This window comes from Puma concolor, chromosome D1 (genome assembly GCF_028749965.1).
Source record: "Puma concolor isolate L17-30 chromosome D1, mPumCon1.1.hap2, whole genome shotgun sequence".
Lineage (NCBI taxonomy): Eukaryota > Metazoa > Chordata > Mammalia > Carnivora > Felidae > Puma > Puma concolor.
The window spans coordinates 62906508-62933686 of record NC_141676.1 but is presented as its reverse complement, the minus strand read 5'-3'; the positions used below and the strand labels follow the sequence as shown (position 1 = coordinate 62933686).

The 27179-nt window shown below is 49.7% G+C and overlaps 1 protein-coding gene across 15 annotated transcripts in view; it reads left to right on the top strand.

The window, feature by feature from the left end:
* TENM4 (teneurin transmembrane protein 4) overlaps positions 1-27179 on the top strand; it is a 2941751-nt gene that overhangs the window by 2554326 nt on the left and 360246 nt on the right. For all 15 annotated transcript variants that reach the window (XM_086678435.1, XM_086678426.1, XM_086678434.1 and 12 more), the window contains one exon: positions 4176-4445. In XM_086678435.1, the coding sequence (XP_086534561.1) occupies positions 4176-4445 (270 nt within the window). The remainder of the gene's footprint in view (positions 1-4175; positions 4446-27179) is intronic.

Below are 27179 nucleotides of genomic sequence, written 5' to 3'. Positions count from 1 at the left end.
CGGTAAGCATGCTAACATCAAGTGCGGAGTAAGTCAGTTATTCGTTTTATTACTCGTCATATATGTATCCATTCAACAGACGTATTACCTTCTTTGCCTCAAGTATCCTCCCGGTTTAGCAAAGCGTTGCTCCTGAGATAGACCTAAAGTCTTGGTAATTGGATAGTATCTTGGCACCTGACTCCTCTCCTTCAGTTCCGGCCTACACGAGTCACCAGAGCCTGTCCATCCTACTCCAAAGTAACTTTCAAATCCATCCCTCTTCTTCATCCACTCTGCCACTGTCCTCTCTCTCCCCGGGAGGGTTGACCACAGCCCCCCTTCACCCAGTGCTGCCACCTCTGGGCCATTCTCTGCACTGCACCTGGAGTGAAGTTGGGAATGACTCCCCCTTGTCCATAACCTGAGCTCCTTAAGCTGGCATAAGGGACTTCCCCAGATCCGTTTTTCTTCCTGGACTATTTTGTCCCCCGCCTCTCCACACCCTGCCACCCATGCTCCAACCCGCAGACCTACTCATGATTCCCACACTTGCCGTATTTGTTCCTTACCCTGGTGCTGCAGTGATTCCTGTTTTTCTGCCTGCAGACCCTTGAGCCCTCTGTGATGCCTGACGGGCTGCTACCAGTCGCTGATTCTGCCCTACCCGCTTCCCTTCCACAGCCAGGGTTAGCCAGGCAGCGTGCTGTGTAGTTTATATACATTCCGGCACTGCTATCTAATCCATACGACAACCCCGAGCTGAATCCTTTGCCCCAGATCACAGAGGTAAGAGGAGCCGGTCTCAAACGTATATAGCCTGACACCCACCTGGCCTCTCCCACAGGCCTGAATCCACATGAAAGCCTGTTTGTAATGCTGCCTCTCAGGCTCAAAAGAGAAACGATCTTTAGCTCTTTTCCAGCTTGTGCTTAAGAGCTCAGACTGGCAACTGACTGATCTCTAGTTGAATTCTGGATCTGCCTTTTTTATTGCCCTCAGCTTCTTCACCGGGGGAATGGGTTAACAGTGATCCTAATCGTAGGATGGTCATGAGGATTAATGAGGATTGTAAATAAAGTACTTGACACGGTGCCTGGTGTGGAGCAGATGCTTCAAAGATTCTGCCTACCACTCATTGCCTTCTCTGGGTCTCAACGAGGAGAAGGGACAAAAGGATATCAAAACTTGCTTCCATCTCTGTCCCGCCCATGCCTGATAGAGCTCAGTGAGCCCTGACTGGCCCAGCTTGGCCTGGATGCCACCCTAGCACAGGAGGCTGCAGAGAGGAGCCCCCTCTTGTCTTTATAAAAAATAAGAATCAGGGGCGCCTGGATGGCTCAGTCGGTTAAGCATCCGACTTCGACTCAGGTCATGATCTCGCAGTCTGTGGATTTGAGCCCCGCGTTGGGCACTGTGATGACAGCTCAGAGCCTGGGGCCTGCTTTGGATTCTGTATCTCTCTCTCTCTCTCTCTCTCTCTCTCTCTCTCTGCCCCTCCCCTGCTCATGTCTCTCTCTCTCTCAAAAATAATGAATAAACATTACAAATTTTAAATAAGAATCATTCCCATTTCATAGGCAGACATGGCCATGACAGTTTAGAGAGTACTCCCCCACCCATTACCTCCCGAGATCCTTAAAAATTCTGTGAGGCTAGCAGGTCATAGATTATCACCCCCACTTTAAAGACAAGAACATTGAGGCTTAGGTGATTGCAGCAGCCCAAGATCACACAAGTCGAGGTTGAGCAGGGTGATATGTCAGCCTGTGTCCTGGGATCCTCATGAAAGACGCCAAAAGGCCATAAAGTCAACAGATCATAAGGACTTCCCACATTTGGGGAAATAAATCTCCTAAGCTCACACTTCAGAGGGGCTGAGCCGGCTCCAAGGGATCGCTGAGCCCTCAGAGTCAGCCATCACGTTGCCCTTCTCCGTCCACAGATCTCTCAGCTCACTCATATTCACGCTGCCTCTGGCTGCTTAAAAGGGTATATAGGGCAAGCCACATGGAAACTGATGCAGCCTGGGCTGTTTATTTCACATTCTTCTGATGTGTGACTGGCTTTCCTTGAGAGGTCCAGCCCATCAGGGCAGGAGCATGAGCTGGGACGGAGGCAGGGGACAAGACAGGGGTGGAGAAGGGAGATCAGAGAGAGGTAAATGGGGCAAGCAGTGAGTATGGTGTGCAGAGAGGATGGAAAGCAGACAGGGGATTTGGTCTCCAATGTGGAGTTTCTTCTACTTAGAAGGAGGGCACAGAGGGAGGGCAGACCGGAGGATGGCACATAGGGGATATTCAAAATATTTGACATCGATTCTGACCCATACCCTGACCAACCAGAATGCCTGGCCACTGAGCAGAGCGCAGAGGTCCCTGCTGTGCCACATCATGGGGAGGCTGGGGGTTGTTTATGGGGAGGGGCAAGAGTAGACAGGGCGGAGGCCGGGGGCACTGGGTGGGCCCGGACATCAGTTGCCAGCCAGTATAGAACTATTTCATGACCTTAACCTCATATTAAGGCTGGAGCAACATGAACCGCCTGAGCCACAGGATTGGGGCACCCTGCCTCCACTGCAGCTCTTATTTTCCCAGCGGCCCCACTGGTCCCTCCTCCCCTGCTCCTTCCCTCTCTTTATCCATCCCCCAAAGTACTGCCAGAGTGTGTCTGCCTGTTTTCTTGAAACTTCTACAGAACTTGCACCCTGTGTCAGTACAGAGGTCTGGGCCCAGAGCTGACCGGGACGCTCGGGAGCACAGGGCTTCTTTGCAGACTGATGCACACCGTGGTGGTAGGGGCTCTCCCTGCTGCCTCCCCTCCTGTTCTCTGGCGGGTCCTGGCCTTGCAGGCTTTCCCACTGAGCCCTGGCCCTGGTTGCAGGAATCCTTCAAAGCTCAGGCATCTATGCTCCCCTCTTTACTCCTTTCTCCAAGGTCACTCTCATCTGCAAACCTGTCCTCTGAGCTCCCACCTTCTGCCTGTGTGTTCGCAGAACATTCTCCGTGGATCTCCCCTCTTTGGACTTCCGCCTGTCATCGTGTATTTGGTTGTAGCTCCCCCGCTTGCCTGGAAAGCCAGGCACCACGCCCTGCTCATTGCTGTTTGTCTGTAAACCCACGGCCAGTTGGAATTGGCTTAAATGTGGGAGCTGCCTGATTATAAAGCCATTTCCCAGAGAAGTGGTTTAATTGGAATGGGACCGTTAATGCCTCTGTCCACCCCTTCTTCTTCATCCCCCAAACACTCATGGGAATGTTAGAAATACACAGGAAGCCGTCCTTGAACAGACGTTGAGCCAACATTCAGGTGCAACATGGAGGCTGTGTTTTTCCTGGAAGTTACCGTTCCCTTTGTTGCTCAAATGCTAATCCCCCAGTGAACTCCCCTCACCCACCTCTTCACTGACCTCAGTCCTGGATGTTTCCAGGCCTCCCCGAGCCCTCAAGACTTCTCCGCAATCCAGCTCTGTGGGCTTGGCTCCCTGGACTGCTCCAAAGCCTGCAGATCCCCGCCATGGTCCCGGCCCTGCCTAGCATGAGGAAGCCCGTGGTGTTGCTTGGGGCCCCCTTTCCTCTGCCAGTCACCATCTTCATTGTCGTGTTCTAGGCTTTCCCGACTTGACCAGAAAGGACCTTCTGGTCCCAGGGCAGCCATCTGCATCTCATCAACTAGGCGTCCACTCGGCTCAGGAGTGCTCCTTTCTGGCAAGTCCTCTCTCGATCAGAAGAAGAGACCTAAGGCTCAATTTAACAGACATCTCCTGAGCCCCTACTGAGTCCCACATTTTGTTCTAGGTGCAGGGATTGAGGAATGAGCATGACAGGTTCCCTGCCCCTGCTGAAGTCATCACCAGCAGAAGGGTCAGGCCTTTGGTTCTACTGTGCAGGATGACTAGGGCCAAGGACTCTCAGAATGGGCTTGAATACAGGAAGAAGCAAGGACTCCCGCCCAGGGTGTAGGTATTAGGGGAGACCTCACAAAGGAGGGGCCGTGTGCGTTGGGGCTTAAAGGAAGTGGAGGAGTTGGGCTGATGGGGGAGGGGCAGAAGGAGCCGTTTCGGCAGTGGGGCACGTGGGCAGAACACCACACAAGCTCACCAGACAACAGTGAATCCTGGGGTGGGCAGCCCGGTTTCGGGTGGGGAGACCCCTGCTCAGGAGACCCTAACCAAGCTTACCTGCATTTCCTCCCAGGAGCCAACTTCACCCTGCGTGAGCTAGGGCTGGGAGAGGTGACGCCCCCTCATGGCACCCTGTACCGGACAGACATAGGCCTCCCACACTGCGGCTACTCCATGGGGGCCAGCTCTGATGCCGACGTTGAGGCCGACACTGTACTGTCCCCTGAGCATCCCGTGCGGCTCTGGGGCCGGAGCACACGGTCGGGGCGCAGCTCCTGCCTGTCCAGCCGGGCCAACTCCAACCTCACGCTCACCGACACTGAGCACGAGAACACCGAGACCGGTGAGTGGCCACCTTGGCCTGTGCAGGTGCCGGGGTTTTAATTACAATATTGATTTTCTGCTCCATCGCTTGGGGCTCCGGTAAAGTTGGTGAAAAATTGCTTTGCTCTCAGTGGTCAAAAGTCAGAGCCTTTTGCACGGTCACACAAAACACCTACCCACTGGTGACACAGCAGAGATTGGGTCACTGCTCTTTGTTTTCGGGTTTTCAGATTGGGAGGTGCCTCAGGCACAGGGTTATTACTTGCAAGGTGCCTGTGGTGGGGGCGGGGGGCGGGCAGCGGTAACGGATCTCCAGCAGCTTGTTCTCTGTTGCATCAGCCATGTCTGGTCCTTCCTGAATCCCTCTCCGTCTCCAGCCTCCAGGTGCTCAGCAGTCCTGGGGGGTCTCCACCGGGGGCGCCCTCCCCCCGTATTTCAGGCTGGTCAGAGGATGGCCTTGAACAAAAACTGTCATGTTGGGGTAACTCAAAGCCTGAGGGTTTGCTCCAGCTTTCCCCCGATCTCATGTGCAGATCTGGGGACGTGCAGGTTCTGGGCTCGATCACACCCTCACCTCTGCACCCCTTCCTCCAAGGCCCAAGAGATGTTGTGGGAGAAAAAGATGGCAGCTGGTTCACATGTCTCCTTGGTACAGGGGAAGGGCGGGAACCCGGTTTCAGGTTTCCCTCCTTACTTTTGGGACCTCGTTGGCAGATGTCTAAGGGGCTCTGGGTTAGTTGCAGCCCTGCGGTCTCCCTTCTCCGGTGCTTTGTTCCCAGCCACACTCTGGGCAGCTTTGTGGACCCGGGCCAGAACTGAGGAGGCCGCTGCTGGGTCTGGCAGCACAGCCTTGGGGAGGGGAGTGGAGACAGGGACAGCCCCTCTGCCCAGGGGAGGGGAGCGGGGAGGGCTTTTGGTCTCAGAAGTCCAGGAAGGGGATGTGCTAGTGCTTCCATACCAGGGTTGGGAGTGAAAACTGGAAAGGCCGAGCCGGGCACCAGTGCCCCCTACTGGTTTCCAGCTCCGAGTGCAGGATCCTCCTAATTCCTGTGCAGGCTTCCCCAGAGGCGTGTGTTGGGGAGGGGGGCGAGGGTGGAGACCAGGTCAGAGGTGAAGTCTTAGGCAGGTTAATCTCTGAAAAGGATGCTGTAGCTAGGTTATACACAACAGAGTCCCAGATTTGAGTCGGGCAGGAGACTAGGTAAGGTCGGGGTCAGGTGGGAAATTTATTTCCTTAAAGAGTCAGGTGCAGCAGAGTTCCAAATATCCATTCCACCAGCCCTCCCAGAGAGCTCGGAAGTTTTCCTGTGGGAGCCTGTGCACCTGTCTGAGGGGTGAGGGAGCAGCAGTGCCTGGATACTGGCTTGGCCTTGTCACCTTCCCTTGCCCTGTGAGGAGGACAATGACCTCAGCACCGAGGGAGATCCCCCTCTTTGCAGTGACAAGCCATCCACCTTCCCACCTTCCCACCTTCCCAGCTTCCCACCAAGGCCCAAGCCAAGGCAGCAGCCCCTTTGCCCCCCACTCTCGCCATGCACTGAACAAGAGCACGGATTTGATATGTAAGGCCTTTATAGAGAAAATGGTCTCTGATCAGGAGGCAGGGAGCCTCAGTTCCATTATTGACCCGGAGTGTGGCGCTGGATAAGTTGGATTCTTTCTCTGGACCTCTGTTTCCTTTTCCCCATCTGTAAAGTAAGTAGTTTTAAACAAAATCAGCATTTCCTGTATCTGAGAATGTTAATAGTTCTTAGGGTGGGGTGGGGATGACAGCAGGAAAGTGCCCTGTGGTCAAATAATGTAGGAAACATATGTTGTTTTAAGCCGATTTCTTTGCTGCAGGACTTCTCAGAGCCTTTAATCTATTAACGTGCATGCTAATGGGTAAACCGCCAAGGAGAGACATACGCAGCATCCCCCAAATTGATGTGAGCGTGGAGCACTTTGCTCTCAGAGCATCTGATGGGTTTGGTGTTCTAATGAACGCTTTTGGGGAAGAGCTGAGCTGAAGGACCCGCAAGCCCTTCTAGATCTGGGATTCTGTGATCTGAAGTGCTTGTGTTAAGATGGAAGCTCACAAGAAGAAAATGATAATATGATAATAGCAACGTTAGCAGTCAGCAGCTGCTGCTAACCAGCGGCCCCCAAGCAGTGCTGATGCTTTAGTTCTAGGATCTCATTTCCCCCCAGGAACACTGCTTTGAGGTAGGTTGTATCATCCCCATTGCGCAGAATAAGGAGACTATGGCACTGAGAGGTTAAGATACCTGCAGAAGTCACATCACTAGCAAGACAGGATTTGAACTCAGGCCTTCATTATTCTAAGATCTTTATTCTTGTAGCCCTAGTGACCGTGAATTTCCTCTGCAGCGAAGTACTTAGGTTGTTTGCTCTTTTGCAGGCTTCTGGCCGTGGTGACAAATGATCATTTTTCCACAAAGTCATGACAGAGTGAGGTGCACGCCGCCCACATTATTGTATATTCCCTAAGAGCTGAATTAGAGCTGAATTAAGCCTCTGTTGGGTGATAATGACATGGTCGAGGAGCCTCAAGAGCTTCAGCCTTTGATAACAGGGACGGGAAATTGATAACGGGGACGGGAAATGGCTGCCTGCTTCCCCTGGCCGGGCCACCTCTTCCTTCTCTTCCGATGGTCTGTTTCAACACTGGCTGCCACACTCAAGCCTCGCTGTGCTCGAGGAAGACAGGCAGGCGAAGGAGGTGGACAGGTGACTCTAACAGAGATCCCCTGACCTCCGCAGCCCTTCCAGGCCTGGACTCCCCAAGCCCAGACACCCACAGCTGCCCACGTGCTTGTCCACTTGCCCCTAGGTGGAAAGCTACGCTGACAGCTTTGTTATCCTCGGGTCTAAATAGTGACAGTGAATCATACTGACAGTGCGTGAGCCGTAGGAATGGCTCCCTTTTGTCTACTGATGAAGTGGGCAGCGCTGTTGTGTGCCCCGTTGTCTCCCCAGCTTACAGCTGAGGACCGGGGCTCTGGGAATGAAGGAGGAAGAGCTGACACCAGGCCCTACCCAGGAGTCTGGTTCTGTCCTGTCTGCTCTCCCTCCCTTCTCCATGCCCCTCCCATCTCCTTCTCCCTCCTCTGCCCTCCTCTCTCTGTCTCACACTCATCCCCTCCCCTAGTTCTCCTTCTTTGATGAGAACTTGGGTCTTGCCACCAGAACAGGACCCTATTGCACTGGGTACACTAGCCAGACACCTCAGAGTGTGACCGCTTTCCAGAAGTACAGGGGAGCCATACGGAGGGCCCATCATGTGTCAAGCCACCACTCATGTGTGATTGCCTTTAATCCTCATGACAGTGCCATGGCATTCCCATTTCTCAGATGGGGAAACTGAGGCTCCAAAGAGTCTCCTGGCGGAGACGGTGGAGCTGGGAAGTCAGCAGGTCACCAAAGCTTGGGTGGGAACTCAGATCTTTCAGTCCTATAATCCGAGCTCCTTGCCCACCTCCATTTGAATCAGCGAGTGTTAGACTCTCAGTTGAGGCCACCAAAAATACGTGACCACGTTCTCAGAGACCTTTACCAAATGTGAAATGCAGACTAACTCCAGCAACTTCCAGCCACAGGAAGGAACATCAACTCTGCCTACCCACCCAGCCTCGCATTAGTCAATAGTAATTGTCAACAGTATTGATAGTGGTGGAGGGTTTTGCTGAGGTCATGGCGATGCTGCATGCAGCTGCCATCAATAATAACTTTTATGGGGTCCATTAAAGCCAGTTTCTGCCCCTGAAGGTTAATGTCAGCAGCTTTTATGTCACTGCTTAATATCCAAAATAAATACAGAATTGACTGGGTAATGTAAACACAAATTTTCTGCACCACAGCCGTCAGGCAGAGCCAGCCCTCGGGCCTCCTCTGCTGAGTGGGGCCAGCAGGCTAGGGGATGGCATGGAGAAGCTGGCACCAGGCCAGGCACACAGTTGGCATCAATAAATGTTTTTAGAAAGCAAAGGTTGCGATTCGAGCTCCGTTCCCATCTGCTGGGTCAGTCTGACAACAACGTCTCTGTTGTAGATGCATGTTGTAATTCGCTCTATACCTATCCCAAGCTCCCTCAGTGTGCTGGGCATGATTCTGGAGTCAGGAGTCTAGATGAATAGCAGGGAGGTGGAGACAGGACGACCTTGGGTCTCTGTCTGCAGCGGAGGTATAGCAGGCACTGTTGCAGGGTTGAAAGAGCAGCAGGTCTGGAGTCTAATGAGGAGCTCTGCTCTCCTCTCCTGATTGTGCCCTGTCCAGCTCTGAAACCTTGGGCAAGGCCCCTCGGCTCCCCAAGCCACGGCTTCCTCATTTCTAAGACAATGTGGCGGTGGTTACCAGGGGCCAAGAGAGCAGGGAATGGGGAGTTAGGGTTTAATGGATGCGGAGTTTCAGGTAGGGATGCTGTAAAAGTTCTGCAGATGAATAGGTGACGGTCACACAACAATGTGAATGTACCTCATGCCTCTGGACTGTACTGGTTTAAAGGGTTATGTATGTTGGGGTGCCTGGGTGGCTCAGTCGGTTAAGCGTCCAACTTCGGCTCAGGTCATGATCTCATGGTCCGTGGGTTCAAGCCCCGCGTCGGGCTCTGTGCTGACAGCTCAGAGCCTGAAGCCTGTTTCAGATTCTGTGTCTCCCTCTCTCTCTCTGCCCCTCTCCCACTCGCGCTCTGTCTCTCTCTGTCTCAAAAATAAATAAACGTTAAAAAAAAGGGTTATGTATGTTTTACCACAATAATTAAAAGAAAACAGAATCAGCATGTCTTCTTTCCTTGATGCGTTACTATGAGCCTACGCTATACCTGTGAAGCATGCAGTCTGTGTTGGTCCTTAACTGATGCTGGCTATTGATATTAATTTTTTAAGGAGCTGTGGACTGATGGTAAAAGTAGCCATTGGTCTTACCCTGAGGGTGCAAAGGCTCATTCCTTCATCTCACTCTTGTTATGCACGTGGGCTTGAAGGCCAAGTAGGATTTCACTGAGCATCAGGGATCTAGAGAGAGGCATTCCCGGTAGAGAAAATTGCACCAGGCGAGGCTTAGAGGCATGTGAAGAGGGTCTGGGGAATTGTGAGAATTTACTCTGTGCTTTAATCCCAGAGGCAAATTGAGAAATGCATTTAGAAAAGAAATGATGAACAGAATCACAGTTACCCCAAAAGTATCAAGCAGCCTGGGTGTCAAAAGGGAAATTATTGGTTAACCTAATTAGGCAGCCAAATTGCTTATTCAGAGTCAGAACATTAGGGGAGCATCTCCAAAGCACAGTGAGAAAGAAGCTCATTACCAATTTAACTCAATTTATCCTCTACCCTCCGTAGCCCCATGTTCATGAGACTTGGTTTAAAAAATCTATAAGCATATCTATCATTAATTCCCTGAGAGGCCAGAAACTGCAGCTACCCAGCCATTGTGTGCATAAGGCTCCATCTTCTAAGGTAGGAAGCCAGGCTCCCTCAGCCTGAGAAGTTGGACAGCTGGGTTTGACTGCACTTCTGCCTCATGAGCTGCCCATACTCCCTTTCAGGAACACGGAGGAATTAGGGAATTCGACTCTCCACCTGGGCAGCTATCCGTGGACAATGAGTGCTGTAAGGCCCCAACTTCCAAAAAAGGATTAGAAACAGCCTATTAGAGAACCCGAGAATCTGAGAATCCAGGAGCTAGAAGGAACATAGAGACAACAAGCCCATTAACTCTTAGCCTTTCGTCAATTTCCAGCCGAGGAAACTGAGATTCAGAGAGGTGACTTGCTGAAGGTTGCACAGCTAGTAAATGGCAGAACCAGGGTCTGAGTCCAAATCCGCCTCTCCTCAATACCCGTGATCTTTCCTAGCCACTGCACTCCACAGTTTGTTCTGTTTTGTAGAAACGTTTTTATTAGTTCAACGTGTACAATATATATATAATCTAGGAGGTGATTCTAGCTGTTTTCAGAACATAATGTTCTTTGTCAATGTGAGAAGCTTGCAGAAAAGAAACCGAATCCATAACCTGTTAGAGTTGATGTGGAGCTAGAGATCATACCAGGCCACTCTCAGATTGTGACCTGCTGGACAAAAGACATTTAGAGTAGGGATCATAGAGGTTTAAGAGAAAAATTCCAACCAGAAGGTATCTGAGAAGGTTTTATGGAAGAAGTGCTGGCCACTGGGCTTTGAGGGGTGGAAAAGACTAACAGGTGAAAAGGGGGAAGAAAGGGCGTTGTCTGTACACAAGGCATGAAGGTGGACAAGTAAAAGGTGTGTCCCACAAAGTTAGAAGATAGGAGTATAACTGAGAATATGGGAAGGGGATGTGTTCGGAGGGGACGTTGGAGAGTGAGCAGGATCCTGTCATTTAACAACTGTTTATTGAGCACCTACTATGTTCCAGTTACTGTTTTAGGTCTTGGGGTCCCAGCATGGTCGATACAGATGAAACCACCCACTGCTCAGTGGGGAGACTGATGATAAACAAGTGTAAAAACTAAATGCTGCAGGATGTAATGAAAAAGGGGAGAGGGAATTCCAGGGTGAGAGCAAGGTTGCGGTTCTAAACATGGTGGCCAAAGAAGGCTTCACTGAGAAGGTGATGTTTGAGGTAGGCATGGGAGTAAGTGGTGAGGACATCTGGAAGAAAAGCAACCCTGGCAGAAGGGTGGGCAGGTTCAAAAGCCTTGAGGCAGAAGCGTATCTGGCTTGTGTGAAAAGTAGCAATGAGACCAGTATGGCCGGGGTAGGGGAGATGTCAAAGAGGCGATGTGGGGCAGGCCATTGCATGAGCAGTCATGGGAGGATCCTGAGCTGAGGAGTGACAGGTTATGATTGATGCTAAGACAGGAGCATTCTGGAAGCTCTGTTGAGAGTAGACTCTAGTGGGCCATGTCAACGTAGGAGGCTATTGCTATAATCCAGAGAGAGAGGATGGGGCTAGGACAAAGAGGAAGCGTGGAGGCAGTGAAGACGGTATCTGGGCCTGGAGAAGGGAACAAGCCACCTCTTCCCTGGTCCCTCCAGGGCCTTGTAGCAGCGAGGAAGACCTCCATACTCAGATTCTGTGACCGAGATGGGCTCCCGGGTACTCTCAGGGGAGGGACACGTTTGACCCTTCTCCTAGCCTCACAGCTCCTTTGGCCCAGCAGCCGGGTCCTTGAGTACTGGCCTGTCCCGTGCCGCACCCCGTGCTCTCTCATGGCCGTGGCTATGAGCCAACCCCCCTGCCCGTCCCTCATCCCACCCTCCGACCCGCTGCTGACCTTGCTGCCTGACTCCCACTCCCAGCCTTGCCTGACCTCCCACATGAGACTCTTGGCACCATCTTGTTTTGTTATCATCTTGGCTTCCCTTCAGCCATATTTCCATAAAACCCTTCCTTCTGGCCGGGTGCCTCAAACTGCCTTGGTGAAGTGTGACACAGGGCCTCCTCTCCGTAGCTTCATGTCTGCTAGAATTGCCTAGGATCTGGAAGCCAGTATCTGACAGCCACGAACAGTGTTGCTCTTGGGAGTTCCTTGTAAGGGGACTTTAAGGAGTCCTGGCCCAGTTTCAATGCTCCCCAGTCCGCGAGGCACTGGCGAGCTTCATTGCTCTCCCTGGTGGGCAGAACACGCTAATACAAGAGCACCTTCCTTCCGCACTGGGAAAAGGAAAAGCGAGATAGGGAGATTCAAAGCTATGCTAAATTAGGATAGTTTGCATTCTCAAAACTAGGTTAGGACCCGCCGTGTGCAGAGAGGTACAGCAAACCACAGTTTTGCTTTCAATTTGAGCCAACACGATTCTCAACTCATTGGAAGCAATGATGTGCACAGTGACAAACTTCCTACCAGAAGACGTTTTCCGGGCATCTTTTTTTTCCCATCAGTAAGCCCAGCTCTGTCCCGGGAGAATGGATCCTGGGCCTGTTTCAACTGCATCTAATCCAGGATGACTTCAGGGGGAAGGGAGTAACTGGTGGTGGGGAAAGAGCTCCCTTACCCACGGGAGCCTCGTTCCAGTGCCAGGGTGTGTGGAGTCCAGGGACAAACCTGGTTTCAGTTTTAGCCTCTGTCACCAGTCCCAGTGTGACCCAGAACAAGCCACTCCTCCTCTCCAGGTATTAGTTTTCCCATCAACCAGATGAGGTTATTGGAATCTCAGGCAGCAAGATGACTTGAAAGGAGAACGGGCTTTGGGGTTGAACTCAGAATCCCAGCTTAGCCACTCAGGAATCGGGTGATTTTTGTGCAACCTACTGGATCTCACCGGGCCTCGGTTTCTTCATCTGCATTGTGGCAATGAACATGTGCCTACCTCCTAAAGTTGTAATGAGGCTGAAAGGTGACCATGCACACGAAGGGGTCAATACTGTCTTTTCCAAACTGGGTCACGACCAATCCCGAAATAAAGGCTGTGGCTCAGCACAATCACTTAAAATAGTATTAGCAAAGAGAACCGAGAGGAGCAGAATAGAGTTCATAGCACATAGTGAGGAAAGTCAGTTTGTGAATTTTTGTTTTAATTATCCTTTACACGCAGCACCTGCACTAGGTCAACCAGGTCATCACCTACAATGTGTTTCTTACTGAGGGGTTCAGTTAGAAAAAAAGTTTAAAACTAAAAAATGGTACCTGGCACATAGCAGGACTTTGTGCACGTCAATTCCTTTCCTTCAAGAACCCCTTAGGTTGAAGATTCCACAATCCATGATGTCACAGTCTTGTCCAAAAACTGTTGACATCGGTACTTCTAAGGCCCCCTTACTGAGAATGAGTATAGATTTGTCAGGGCCTCACGATTCAGTAGAAGGAGCTGGGCTCTGGGATCAGATCGACTTGCCCGTCGTCACATGGCGTGAATGATGATAGAGCCGGCATCCCTGGTTTGTAGACCCCAGCCATCTCTCCTATGAGAATGGCCAGTGGGGTGACTAACATGCCCTAGGGTAACGGTGAGCTGTGAAGACAGCAGGAAAGGCACCCCCCAGACAGGAAGATACAGGGGACTGGAAGAGCCATCCCTGCGTTCACCTAACCAGCTGAATCTCTCTACTCAGCACAAAGGCAACCGGAGAGGGACCTGGGCACATCTACATGCGCACCACAGGCAGCTAGCGTGTTAAGTAAAATTTGCCTTCCCCCGACCCGGGGATGCTTGTTACAAATTTAATTACACACTAATCAACCCAAACAGATTGACTACAGTATAGCAATGGCTTTCTTTCCTTTGACTTTGGGCCAGAGAGAAGCATGTGGAACATGTGACAGTGTGAGGAAGGGCTCCTGGGAGTTCATGTGAGCCTGACACATGAAGCGTAGTGCAGAGAGGTTAACAGTGCTTACTCACAGGATGTGGATCCAGACTCTGGGCAAACCCCACAACATACCTCTTCAGGGGAGAGGTCTCAGAGAAAGCCAGGCCCTCCCCTACACTCTTCCCAAAGTGGCAGGGAGCCACTCAACTCCCAAGAGGTTGCTCCCAACCTCTTCTGATGGCAGGGAGCAGCAATGGTGAAGATAAGGAGCATTCAGCCAGCAGTCAGAAGCCTCAGGTCTGACACCCGGCTGTGTGCACTGTTCAGGACATAGCAAACAGCTTGTCCTGGCTGAGCCGGTGGGGATTAAGAGGAGATGAGGCCAGAGAGAAAGACTGGGCCCCATCATGGCAGAGGACAGCTGAAAACTGCTGGCTCAAGAGCTCAGCCTTTCCCCTGAAGGTCGTAGGGAACCACACAAAAGGTTTAAGCAGGGAGAGGTCAAAGGGGGCAAATGCTTTCCCTGATCGAGGTGAGGACGTCAACCAACAGGACAGAGTTTGTTCTTCCCATTCTGCTGTGATGAAATTGCCCCTCATGCCACTGTGCGTGGGGTGGTGTCCTAAATTCATGCTGAAGCTCTCACCCCTAGTGTGATGGTAGGTAATTAGGTTTAGATGAGGTCGTGAAGGTGGCACCCTCGTGGTGGGATTAGTGCCTTTAGAGGACGAGGAAGAGGGAGACGTGGCTGTCTCCATGCACGTGCAGGGAGGAAAATCCATGTGAGCACGTAGCAGGAAGGCCGCCATCTGCAAGCCAGGAAGAGAGTTCTCACCAGAACCTAACCATGCTGGCACCCTCCAGAGCTGTGAGAAAATGTATTTCTGTTGTCGAAGCCAGGCTGTGGAATTTTGTTATGGCAGCCCAAGCTGACTAAGACAGGCTTCGAAAGCTTAAGTAACTTGCCAGCCAGGAAGTCACAAAGCTGATACCTAACACAGGGCTGTTGAAATCCAAAGCTCTTACCCCTGCCCGTGCTGCCTCCGGGAGACAGGAATGCAAAACTGTTCGAGGGGATGAGTGCCAACGGTTTTCTGAGTTAAAAAGGTACCAGCATGCAAGACCATCCCCTCGAACAAAACGAAACAAAACAAAAACAAAATGCTTGGTAATTCACACCTTTAAGCACAGACTCCGGAGAGCCAGACTGCCTGGATTTGAACACCAGCTCTTCAACTTACTAGCTGCGTCACACAGCGTCACACAAGCGAGTTTCTGAATCTCCCCATGCCTCAGTTTCCTCACCAGCACAACGGAAATAATTCTCCTGTCTCCCTCATGGGATTAAATGAGCCCAGAGGGTTAAAGCACTTAGAATAGTGCCTGGTGCATAGGAAGTGCCGTATAAGCTGAGGCTGTTGTTGTTATTAATTGTGCGGCACTTTGTGATTTACGAAGTGTTCTCACATTCTGTTCAACATTTGCAGCAGCCTCGGAGGCAGATATCTGTGTCTTCATTGTTTTGGGAGTGCTCTGAGATCACACGGCTGGGAAATGGTCGGGATGGAATTCAACCCCAGGTCCCTCTGACCCCACACCCACACACTGTTGTCCGTAACTGTAACTGGCAGCTGGCCCCAGCCTGGCCCCTTCCGCCAAAGATGACTCCCCAGCTACCAGGGCCTGATTCTGCTCAGGCCCGTTTCTCCCAGTCGCACTAGGAGAAGGATCTCAGCCTGGGCTCTTTGTTCGGGAAGAAACTTCCTTTCAAATAAAGAGCCGAACCCTCTATGTTCCAAATACTGAAGAGCACTTTTCTTTCCACTGCCACTCGGCAGCCTGGCTCCTAAATGAGTTTTCTGTGCTCAGCTTTGTAGGACTTTAGCTACAAAACAAATTGCTTTTCTGAATGTGCCTCCAAAAAGCAAATAATCATATGGAGCAAACCAGGTTTGAAGTGTGGTATAAACAAAGGGAGATTGTTTGCCACTCCAGCTGCTCAGAAGGGTGGCAGAGGGAGGAGAGCCGGGCCATGATGGGTGTGAACTGGGCTGTGAAAATGCGGAGGAGACTCTTCAATAGGAACCAAATGGGCTAAGTCAGAAGGTAGACAACCCATTAGAAGTAAGGTACTGCGGGCATCTCTCCAGTCCTGTGGCCTTACGTGGTAGCAAAAAAAGAGGGAAACTGCTCAAGTCCAAAGGATTCACCCTTCTTTCTACATACATCCACAACTTTCGATAATTTATTACCTCCACGCTAGAGTTAGCAGTGCTAAAAGATGCATTTTATTTGGAGAAAATAATTGTGTCACTTTTTTTCCCTCAGCTAGATTTAAAAAGCTCTTCAAAAGTCGGCTGTGGCGCTGGGCCATTATTACTCACATTTGGGGAGTGTGTAATAGCTCACGATGTCCTTTAATACCCAACATTTCATAAATTAGCACATCAATTCCCTGGTCTAGGGCACCTGAGCCCACACCCTGACTTTGAACCCTGTCAGGGGACCTTTGAACTTGGAGCCCATGCATGTGTGCAGGGGGGAGTGCCCAAGGCTCAGTGAGTCCCTAGAAGGACTCACAGGGCTCTGCATACAGTGAGACGCATGGCTAAGACTTACTACGGCAAAAGGATACAAAGCAAACGAACAAAGGGAAAAGGTGCAGAGGGTGAAGTCTGGAGGAAACCAGGCACAAGCTTCCAAGAGTCCTCTCCCAGCAGAGTCACTCGGGATGGGCCTGATTCCAGCAATGAGTGGTAATGACATGCAAAGTGCTCTCTACCAAGAAGCTCAAAAGAGGTCGTGTGCTGAAAGATTTCATCAGAGGGCTGGTCACATAGGTGCCTTCTGCCTAACTCAGGCCCAAATTTTAGACTCTCAGAAGGAAGACGCTCATTATTTATACATACTGTCTAGGCATGGTCAAGCCACTTTTTTGGTTAGTGTTTACTTATTTTTGAGAGAGAGAGTGTGTGTGAGCAGGGGAGGGGCAGAGAGAGGGGGAGACACAGCACCTGAAGCAGGCTCTAGACTCTGAGCTGTCAGCATAGAGCCCAACACGGGGCTCGAACCCCTGAACCACAAGATCATGACCTGATCCGAAGTAGGATGCTTAACTGACTGAGCCACCCAGGCAGCCCAAAGCCACTCTTAACATTTAGGGCAGGTTTCATGTCAGGTAAGGACCTGTTTACCCAGACCCCAGCCATGGGCCAGCCTTGCAAGCTGACCTTTCTAAGGTGGCAGGCTCGGTCCTTTGCGTTAACTCTTCGGCACGAGTCTCTCTGCGTGAGTCCCATGCAGCTTGTGAGTCACCCTATCAGACCACCCAGTGTGTCCTTCTCAGGGCAGCTTTGTAGCCCTTGACTCTTCATCTTTCATGTGATAACTCTCATCGTGTGGTTATGAACTTTATAAGACATCACTTGATACAGAGAGCCCACTATTAGAGCAGTGAAAGAGCAGAGAAAGTGAACTGATGGATCTTCCTCAGGAAAAAGAGAAGCACGTTTGAACGCTCCTGCAGTGGGGCCTTGGGGCCACACTCCTTGGGCTGCAGTCGTGTGGATGAACTGGGGGCCGGAGGGATCGTGAAGCCACATGCCCCCCCCGTACCCATTCAGCAACATGTGCTAGTGTGGCACGAACGCTGTGGTGAAGCAGACATGGGCTCTGGCCCCAGGGGCTCACGGGCCAAGGAAGAGCACCACATACCTGCACAGGATCTGCATAGTGTTGCATGAGTGCTGGGTGGCCAGCAGTCAGAGAATCGGCAGAAGAAACCTGCCCCCGAATAAAATGATTGCTAAGATCCCCTGCAGCTCTGAGTACCTGCCCAGGGAGAGTGGGGACAGGAACGCAGCAAGAAGAAAGGGTACCACAGTAGCCCTGCACCCCTACCAATCCTGGAACACAGTTTTCAGGAGTTCCGATGGCCAAGGGCGAGGGGCAGCTTGGAGACTGTGGGACAAGGATGCCTGCTTGGTTCAGAAACAGGCCAGGGGAGAGCCTTACCTGGTGCTCAGGTGTGAAAGTTCCAGACCCCCTTGACTATGTCAGCCTCTCTGTTAGGGCATGGAAACATCAAAATATCTTTAATGCCCTCTAGCCAAAGACCACCAGTAGCTCCCCTGTGGTTGAGTGAGGTTTCTAGACTCTTGGCATTGAGGGCAAATGCACACTATGGGGGGGAGGCATTGGGTGCCTCAGTACAGGGTTTGGCCCTGTGTTAAATTATTTGGGGGTGGGTTCAAGGAAGTGGAGCTTTGTTCTGGATTGGATACTGTCAGGCAGTAGGAGTAACTCTGTGCCTGTGTGTCTTAAATCTTATGTAGAAGCCAGAAAGAATGGGGGCGCCTGGGTGGCGCAGTCGGTTAAGCGTCCGACTTCAGCCAGGTCACGATCTCGCGGTCCGTGAGTTCGAGCCCCGCGTCGGGCTCTGGGCTGATGGCTCAGAGCCTGGAGCCTGTTTCCGATTCTGTGTCTCCCTCTCTCTCTGCCCCTCCCCCGTTCACGCTCTGTCTCTCTCTGTCCCAAAAAATAAATAAACGTTGAAAAAAAAAAAAAATTTCAAAAAAAAAAGAAGCCAGAAAGAATGAAGTGAGGTTAAAGTTGTAACTGGAGGGGCACCTGGGTGGCTCATCAGTTAAGCTCCTGACTCTGGCCCGGGTCGTGATCTCATGGTTCAGGAGTTCGAGCCCTGCGTTGTGATCTGTGCTGACAGCTCAGAGCCTGGAGCCCGCTTCGGATTCTGTATCTCCATTTCTTTCTGCCCCTCCCTGACTTGCACTCTGTCTGTCTCAAAAATAAATAAACATTAAAAAAAAATCAAGTTGTAACTGGAAAAGAAGCACCAGTCACTCATATTATCCAGGATAGGGGGATGTTCAGTCATTTTGCAGTTTGGACAGTGTTCCATTTTTGTTGAGTATCAGACATGATTGCAGAGGGGTCTTGCCTTTGTCTTAGTCACAGTCAGAGCCCCCCTCTGAAGTTGGTGAAATTGTTTATATTCAGCAGGTAAAAGTGACCACCTAGCTGTGAATGCCAGGCCACTTCCTGGCTGTCAAGGACTGCTTTGCTCTTTCTCATCCCAAACCAAAAGATAAGGGAACAGACCCACTGTCTCAGGATGACGGCTTGCTTTGAGAGCCTTCAGTGACTTGTGCCTGTGATATATCTCAGTGTCCCAGGAAGATAATAATGAAAGTCACTTATTTAATAATAAGTGCTATTAAGTTCTATTAAATAATTATTCATTTAACAATATGTGCTCAAATAATACAGGTTATTTACTGAATAGTTATTATAGGTCAGGTACCACATGAGCCTCTTTACATAATCTCATTTCATCCCTTAATATCTCTGCAAGATTGGTGCTTTGTTTTTGGCAGATGAGGAAATAGAGGCTGGGACAGGTTAAGGGACTTCCCTAAGGCCATGCATATAAGAGGTAGTAGAAACTGATTTCAAACATGGACCTGCCCGGTTCCAAAACCCATGCTTTCCCCTGCCCCGGGCCTCTTTGACTACATGGCTCCTTACAGGCCCTGACGGCTGTGACTTGCCAAGCCATGAGCTGTGGCCGAGACTGTTCAGCTCCGGGACTAATCCAAGGCGTATTTCCATACGGGCAGGGTGACAGGGGGTGGGCGGTTAAGACCACAAAATGGCACAGGTCGCCTACACCCAGGTCCCACCAGAATGCCATGGTTCTCAGGATCTGCTGTTGTGACTCCCAACAAAATGAGCTCATCCTGGCATCCTCCCCGGGGAGGGAGGGTGAGCTGGATCTATTTTTTATTCTTGCACAGTTGGCTAATTAATATGCAAAAGAGCTGCCCATTATTGATTAACTTTATATTCCACGACGACAATGCCTTAATGAAACTCAATATGTATAGCTCAAAAGCTGGGGTGGAACTTTTCAGTGGGAGTGATGGTTCACCTTGCCATCCCCTTCAGAGGTTCAGCATTGTTTAACTGGGGAAGGCAGAAGAATGTCAAGACGGGTTTCAGTTGGTGCCTTGGCTGGAGGCGTTACTTATCTTTCAGTGGTCTGTTTTGTATTTATCTAGAAGCCTTTTCACAGATCTGTGCCACTCTAGGCCAGACCATGATTCATTTATCTATTTCAGAAGAATCAGGGCCTGTCGCATGAGATTCTGTACGGGGGGTTCTTACGGCATCCTATGAAGGAGCACGTACCCGCGTTTCAGGGTACTAGACTGAGGCCCAGGGAAGCAAACAGAAGAAGGCCATAGCACTTATGGGTGCTCTATTAGTTTTCTAGAGCTGCTTAACAAAGTACCACAAACCGGGTACATCCAAACAGCAGAAACTGATTGCCTCACAGTTCCAGAAGCTAGAAGTGTGAAATCAAGGTACTGACACAGCCATGTTCCATCTGACGTGTGTGAGGGAATCTTTCCTTATCTCTCCCTAGTTCATGATGGGTTGCTGGCAATCATGGACATTCCTTGGCTCCAGCTACAGGAATACAATCTCTGTCTTCTTTAACACATGGTGTTCTCTTATATGTCTGTCTTCACGTGGCTGTCTCCATATAAGGATACCAGTCTTGTCGAATCAGGGGCCCATCCTAAGCTATCCCTAGGCCTCATCTTAACTCATTACATCTGTAATGACCCTATTTCCAAATAAGGTTGCATACTGAGGTGCTTGGAGTTAGGACTTTGTCTTAGTCTGTTCAGGATGCAATAGCCAAATACCACAGACTGATGGCTTACACAATAAACATTTATTTCACACCTTTCTGGAGGCTGGGAAGTCCAAGACCAAGGCCAAGATCAATGCCTTATCAGAGACGGTTTCCTAATTCATAGATGGCTGCCTTCTTGCTGTGTCCTCACATGGCAGAAGGGTGAGGAAGCTCTCTGGGGTTGATTTTACAAGGGCATTCATCCCGTTCAGGATGGCTCATGACCTAATTGCCTTCCAAAGGCCCCACCCCCTTAAACGATCACATTGGGGGTTGGAACTCCAACATGTGAATTTTAGGGGGACAGAAGCACTGAGTCTGTAGCAGGCTTCAACATGTCTTTTTTTTTTTTTTTTTTTGGAGGGGAATAATTCAGTCCATAAGAGATGGTTATTAGGTACCAGGCACTTTGCCCCCACCGCCAGTCTGCAGCCTGACTCTTAAGTGAATTTGGAGCTTCTTAATGCCCTAGGAGTGATAAACAGGAGAAACTATTTTAGTCTGAATGATACGGCAGTTGCAACTCTCCACACTGGACTGGCTACAGCTTCCCTTCCCTCTCCTTGGCACACACTACCTCACCGCTAAGCCAGCTGGGTCAGGACACCAAATTTTAGGCCTCCTCTAAGCGGGTGAGCCCCTTCATTGGAGCTCTGGGTACCACAGAGAAGATTGCTGCCTGAGGCCATGCGGGAGACTGTGGGGCTTTGCCATTCACAGCAGGGGGTGTGCGTGCCAATATGTGTGGGGCTGTGTGCAAGGACTTGGCTGAGCGGCTGGCTTGAGTGTGTGGGGGCCAGGAACGTATGCATATGTGGGACCCCAGGTGACCAGTACAGATACGCTCAATGGTGTGTGAGTGCAAGTGTGTGGTGATGTCAGGGTAATTATGTCAGCAGGGGAATTAACGTGCAACTGGGTGTGGGGAACATGTGAACAACAGCGGACAGGTTTGACTGTACGTAAGGATATGTCTATGTGTGTCTGCGCATGAGCGAGGGAGTGGGTGGGATTTCTGCCAGATACCTGTTGTGGTTCAGAATCAGGCAGCAGCCAAAGGTGAAATCTTTAGTCCTATAAAGATGGAGAAGAAAGGCTTTAGGGGCCTTTTTTTTATTTTGAAAACGAGAGAGAGAGAGAGAGAGAGAGAGAGGGAGAGAGAGAGAGAGAGATGTCATCCAGTTAGTGGTTGTTAATTAGGAACAGGTCCCAGGGAAGCTGCCTGTGCGGCAGCACCAATAAATCACTCATTAACTGTCCATGGCTGCCTGCCTCCAAGTCGGGCTTCTCTGGAGCTGGAGCTCAATCACAGCCAGGCTCGGGCCTTCCTACTACAGATGAATCAGCTGAGAAGGAGCTGCATATCTCCCAGATCCCCCCCCCCCCCATCAGTGTCCCCAGGATGCACTAGGCAAGAGAGAGGGCTGAGCCCCCATTCATTGACTCAAGTCCAGGTTTCTCTGCATGCAGAACCCCCCTCGGCCCCCCAATCCCGTGGGACCCTTCTGACCTTGTTGGCCTCATCTCTTACCATTCTGCGTTGATTCAGGTTCCAGTTCAAGCGTTCCCTGGTCACGGCCTCTTGTACTGCCTCGCACACAGCTGTTAGAGCTGTCTGTCGCGTCTACCCGTGTCTCACACGGAGGCATGCATGGGGTGGGTACTCAGGAAATAAATTCTTGCTTGACCCACCCCTCCCAACTTTGTCACCAAAGTAATATCCACCAGCAATATTTTAAGGCATTGGCTTTAGCTAAAACCGCCATAGACTTTGGCATAGGAGGTGGAAAAGGAAGTGACCGCTTAATGGGTACAGGGGTTTTGGGGGCGCGGTGATAAAATGTTTAGAATGCATCGTAGTAACGGTTGCACAATACTGGGCATGTGCAAAATGCCACTGAATATGTACACATTAAAATGGTTAAAGGGTAAATTTTGTGTTGTATATATTTTTCTATAATAAAAAAAATCCACCAATGTAGAGCACCTTATTCATCCATTCCTTCAACATACATTTATTGAGTACATCTGCAGGATCAGGCCCAAGGGATATGGAAGTGTTTGGGATTAGGGTCAGCAGATGGATGGATGCTTCCCATTTTAACCCAGCATGTGGGTAACCCTCGCAACACTGGGAGGTTGCCATATTTGCCCCCACTTTATACGTGAGCAAACTACGAGTCACAAAGGCAGGGATCTTGGCCACAGTCACAGCTCCTAAGCGATGGAAAAGGATATAAACCTGTGTCTGTGTGCGGCGAGCCCATCCCGTTGTGTTTCCTCCAAGTTTCAGGGCCAGTGCTCACAAGTTGCCATAATAGTGAAGGACCCACGCGACTGGCAAACCAGATTGCCAAGGCCAATTCCTCCACCAGCTCCTTTGGTTGAGGGCCCTACCGTCTCTCCTCCCTCGGCCCCCCGCCTCCTGGGCCCCCCACCGCATCCCATCCTCAGCACTGCCGGCACGCTGATCTTTCTAATCTGATTAGGTACATGCTCCTTGGAGATGTTTCTCTCAGTGCCCTGACCTCCTTGCTAAGCAGTAATTTCAGGATAGCGACTTTGGAATGACATTCTTTGCTTTTGTTTACTTTCTAAAAGATGTAGAATTGGTCCACATCTCACAGCCTCTGTCTGCTTTTGTGCTTAACTGAAATGTGTTGAAAGGCTTAAGGGATAATTACTGAGTATCTTCCCCGTATAGAAAAATATATTTGGTCACATACAGTCATTCTTTAATCTGGTTGAGGTATGGGGTGCAAGGAAACTGGGTGTCAGAATTAGAAGCCCTTAGTTTAGGAAGCTTAGGAATCCTCATCTTGGGGGCCAAATCCAGATGTAACCCTGGCAGCATGAAGTTGAAAGACAGTAGGATTATGGATTGGTGAAAAACTGGCAAAAATATGTCACCAGTGTGTTTCCTCCAGACATTGAGGCATAGGCCAGGATCTGCTGTAGTTTTGGTTGGCATCAGTACAGAGATACTTCAGAGAGAGGAATCAGAGATTAAATCCTGCCTCTGGAGTCAGAGATAGTGAAGAGCAGTACTGGTGAGGAGGAAAGAGGGATATGGGGTGGTTATTATAGGCTATTTTCTTTTGACTCCAGACCTGATGTTCCTTTTTCTAGGCTTCTTTGTTCATTCATCCATTCTTGCATTCATTTGTTCATCAAATGTTTATGGAGAACCTGATATTTCCAAGGCCCTGTTTTAATGATCATAGATAGAAATAAGAGTTACGTAATAGTCAGTAGAGGTTAATCCATGTTGCAGTAACAAATAGGTCATATTTCTGTAACGTAACAGAGTTTCTTTCTCATGTCGTGTACTTACTCATCATGCTTCAGGGATGTGGGAGGAAGGGTTTCTTCACATAGTCTCTCAAAAGCCAGGCTTATCGAGGCTCCACCGTCTTATAGCTGTACTCTCTAGAGCAAATGATCTTCTTGGCTGCTTCTCACAGCCCATGGGCCTGACTTAGTCATATGGCCTCACCTAACTGCCAGGTAGCAGGAATGTGTGCTCCTCCCATGTGCCCAGAAACAGAAGACAACCAGATTGGTAAGCACCAGAAGCCCTGTACAACTTAGCATAATAAAAAGGGCTGGGGTATGAACACAATTGAATACCTGTCCTTGAGACATTTCCATCCAGAAGAGACAAGTGGACAGACCTAATAGCTGGAGGACATCAAGAGTATGGTGGAGAGGGGGAAACGAGTTGTGATATAAGATTTGAGAGGGGGGAGCCATTCACTAGAATCTTCCAGGATGGAGCCAGAGGGTGCTGGCATGTTTGTATGTACATGTATAGTATGACTGCTGAAGTGTATAGGGGGCGGCTTGTGTAGCAAGAGGTGAGACTAGGTAAGCAGGGCCTTGGGCAGCACCTGTAGATATTTGAACCTTATTCTGTAAAGGAAGGAAAGCCATCAGAGGGCTTTAAGAAAGGACAGGACTCTTTGTGTTTTGGAAAGATCACCTGGCTTCCACGTGAAGAAGGAGAGTGAGCGACAGATAGTGGCCCACAAAATCAGGGTAGTGGTCATGGGGACAGATATGAGAGGTACTTAAGTGGAAGAACTGATGAAATTTGGTGACTAATAAATGTAGGCTGTGGGAGAAGAAATGGATCCAGGCTGGTGACCCCATTTTTGATTGGGGTAGCTGTGGATGCGGTAAGAAATGCTGGAGCACGTTTGTGGGGAAAGATAAGAAGCTGAGTGTTAGATATTGCTGAGTTAGAAATGCCTTTGGAAACTCCAAGTCAAGATGTCTACAGAACACTCATATAATAGGGCCTGGTGCTTAGGAGGATCTAAGTACTCTTAGAACTTAGTACTTAGGTACTGTTCATACCCTTCTGGAGTAATCTAATAAATTAAAGGTGGGAGTAACCTATGCTGAGAAGAGTTCTTTCCTCCAGGGATCTCAAATTATACACCTATTGGTAACAGAATTGCTTTTTAAATTGTTTCAATCTTTCAAAATAGAATCATTTCCTGCTGATCAGCTTCTCAAGACCCAGTTCCTTAGGCTGAGAGAAGTCATCGACTGTTCTCCGGCTTTCTGCAGTGCAAACTGTGGTCCCTACCAAGTCGCTATCATCGTCCAGACCCTGAGTCCCCCCAGAGGGCTGGCACTTGTTCATCTGGCTAAGCACCCAGGTGCTCAGTGAATGTTCCTTGAACAAATGAATAAATTAAACTATTCAAAACTGTGAGGTCCCTTGTGAAAATATAAATCGTATTTCCATTTTCCAAAAGCCTTTAATAAATTATAACTCACCAAATTAAAATAAACATTTGTTTTACCTTCCACCAAGCAGGTCTCTGGAGGATTTGACACCTTTTCATCTTCAAAGTGCTTTCAAAACAAGAGCTGGTTTCCCCCAAAGGCCCCTCTTTACAAGTTATAGACCATAAACAGATACAGAAATGTATTAACATTCAGAAGTGAAGATGCTGAGGCTAGTTTTAAAGAGAAACTTCTCCGGGTTTAAAAAAAAAAAAAGGCAAATTATTTCTTTAATTTTTTTTTTTTTTTTTTTTTTTTTTTTTTTGAGTGCCTTCAGTGTGCCGAGATTTGTGTTAAGGACTTTCAATATCTATTACCTTTATCTCCCAACGGTCCCGTGAAGTAAGTACTCTCATTTTTACTTCAGAGAGAACAGCACTGAGGCCAGAGAGAAAAGATGATTTGCCCAGGGACACATAGCTGGTAAGAGGGAGAACCAAGAACCGAATGTAAATCCTTCTAACTCCAGAACCACTGAGCTTTCCTTTGCATTGTTGTTTCTCCACTCTGGCTCGTATGTCACCTGCATCACACACACACCAAACCCCGGGGTCCCCTCCCAGCCTCAGGGCACTGAACTCTGGAGAGAGATGCTTGGGAATCTGCATTTTAAATGAACTTCCCAGGTGCTGCTTATTTTTATGCACACTGAGATTTGATAACCTACACTCTATATACCCCATAGTAGGTTTCTAAAGCTTAGGTTCTTCTCTAGAGGGATGAGCTTAAAAAAAAAGGGGGGGGAATAAGTAGGCTCTGAACACCATGTGCCTTCCACTGAGCTTGGCAGATCTGGCCCTCTGTACACTAAGGGAGACAGCCTCTACCTCCCTCCCTGCTTCTCTAGGCCGCACTGGCTGAGATAGAAAGCTTCCTCTGTTCCCCTGCTTTGCGTGGCAAGCTTGGGTTGATGTTTTCTCTCTGCTCCATATGGATTTTGCAATTAACTCACTAGAAAAGTAAATCACAGGGTGCCTGGAATAATAAATGCAGTGAACACCAGGCCTCCGCCAAGGAGACTGGGACCAGATCCAGAGTGTGACTAAGGTTCCCGGGCTGGTGCGGGAAGGAGGCAGGAGGCCAAAGGCTGGCAGCTCCCGGAGGCTGGACAAAAGCAATAGATGAAGAAGGAGAGGGGACTTGTGGTTGAGGTCCAGCACCTTTTGTCTATGTTCAGCATAATGCTCAGTGTTCTCCATTCTTTATCTCACCAATTCCACACTACTCTTTTGGTCCAAAATTTTTGTTCTCATTTTACAGGAAAAGACACTGAAGTTCAGAAAGTCACTTCCCAACTTTCAGCTTCTCCAGGAAGCCTTACTTGCTCCTCACTTTCTGTCATCTTTTCCTTCTCTGAGCAGCTTAGAGTAGGAAGAGCTTCTTACCAGCAGGCACCGAGGACAGCTGGGGCATGCTGACAGCTGATCTGGAGGAACCTGGCACCTCACCTGTGAAACAGGATGGTGACTGTGCCTAGGAGGCAGGGCTCTTGTGAGTACTGAATCTTCTCTGTTATGTGGGAGCACTCCAGATACTGCTTGACACAGACTAGGCACTTGGAACATTATTCCCCTTTCACCTCTCCATTACTCACCTAAACCATTTCCGGTTACAGAATGAATGATACCTTTTCCAGATCTAAAACATCACTGAGTTACACATGGACAGAGAGGCATTAAAGCTTGCACAAGGAGTGGGGTTTATAGAAGGGTAATATGCCTAATGATAAAGCTGGCATGATCATCAAGAACAGGTGCCAAACCAGCGTGGTTTGGACTGGACTGGAAGTAGCTTGGAAGTTCTGGATTCGAGGCTGGAGGTAACAGGTCTTCACCTGACAGCCTTGCCTCTAGGGCACTGTGCATGCTTTGGCTTCTTCTTGGTGGGGCACTTCCTGCTTCCGCGGTCAACCTCAAAGCTAGAATCTGGTTGGCTGAGCCCGTCTTTTCGCGTCAAGCCATTGGTTAAAGAAAAGTGGGTGGAGTCGGGCAGGGCAGAGCCATG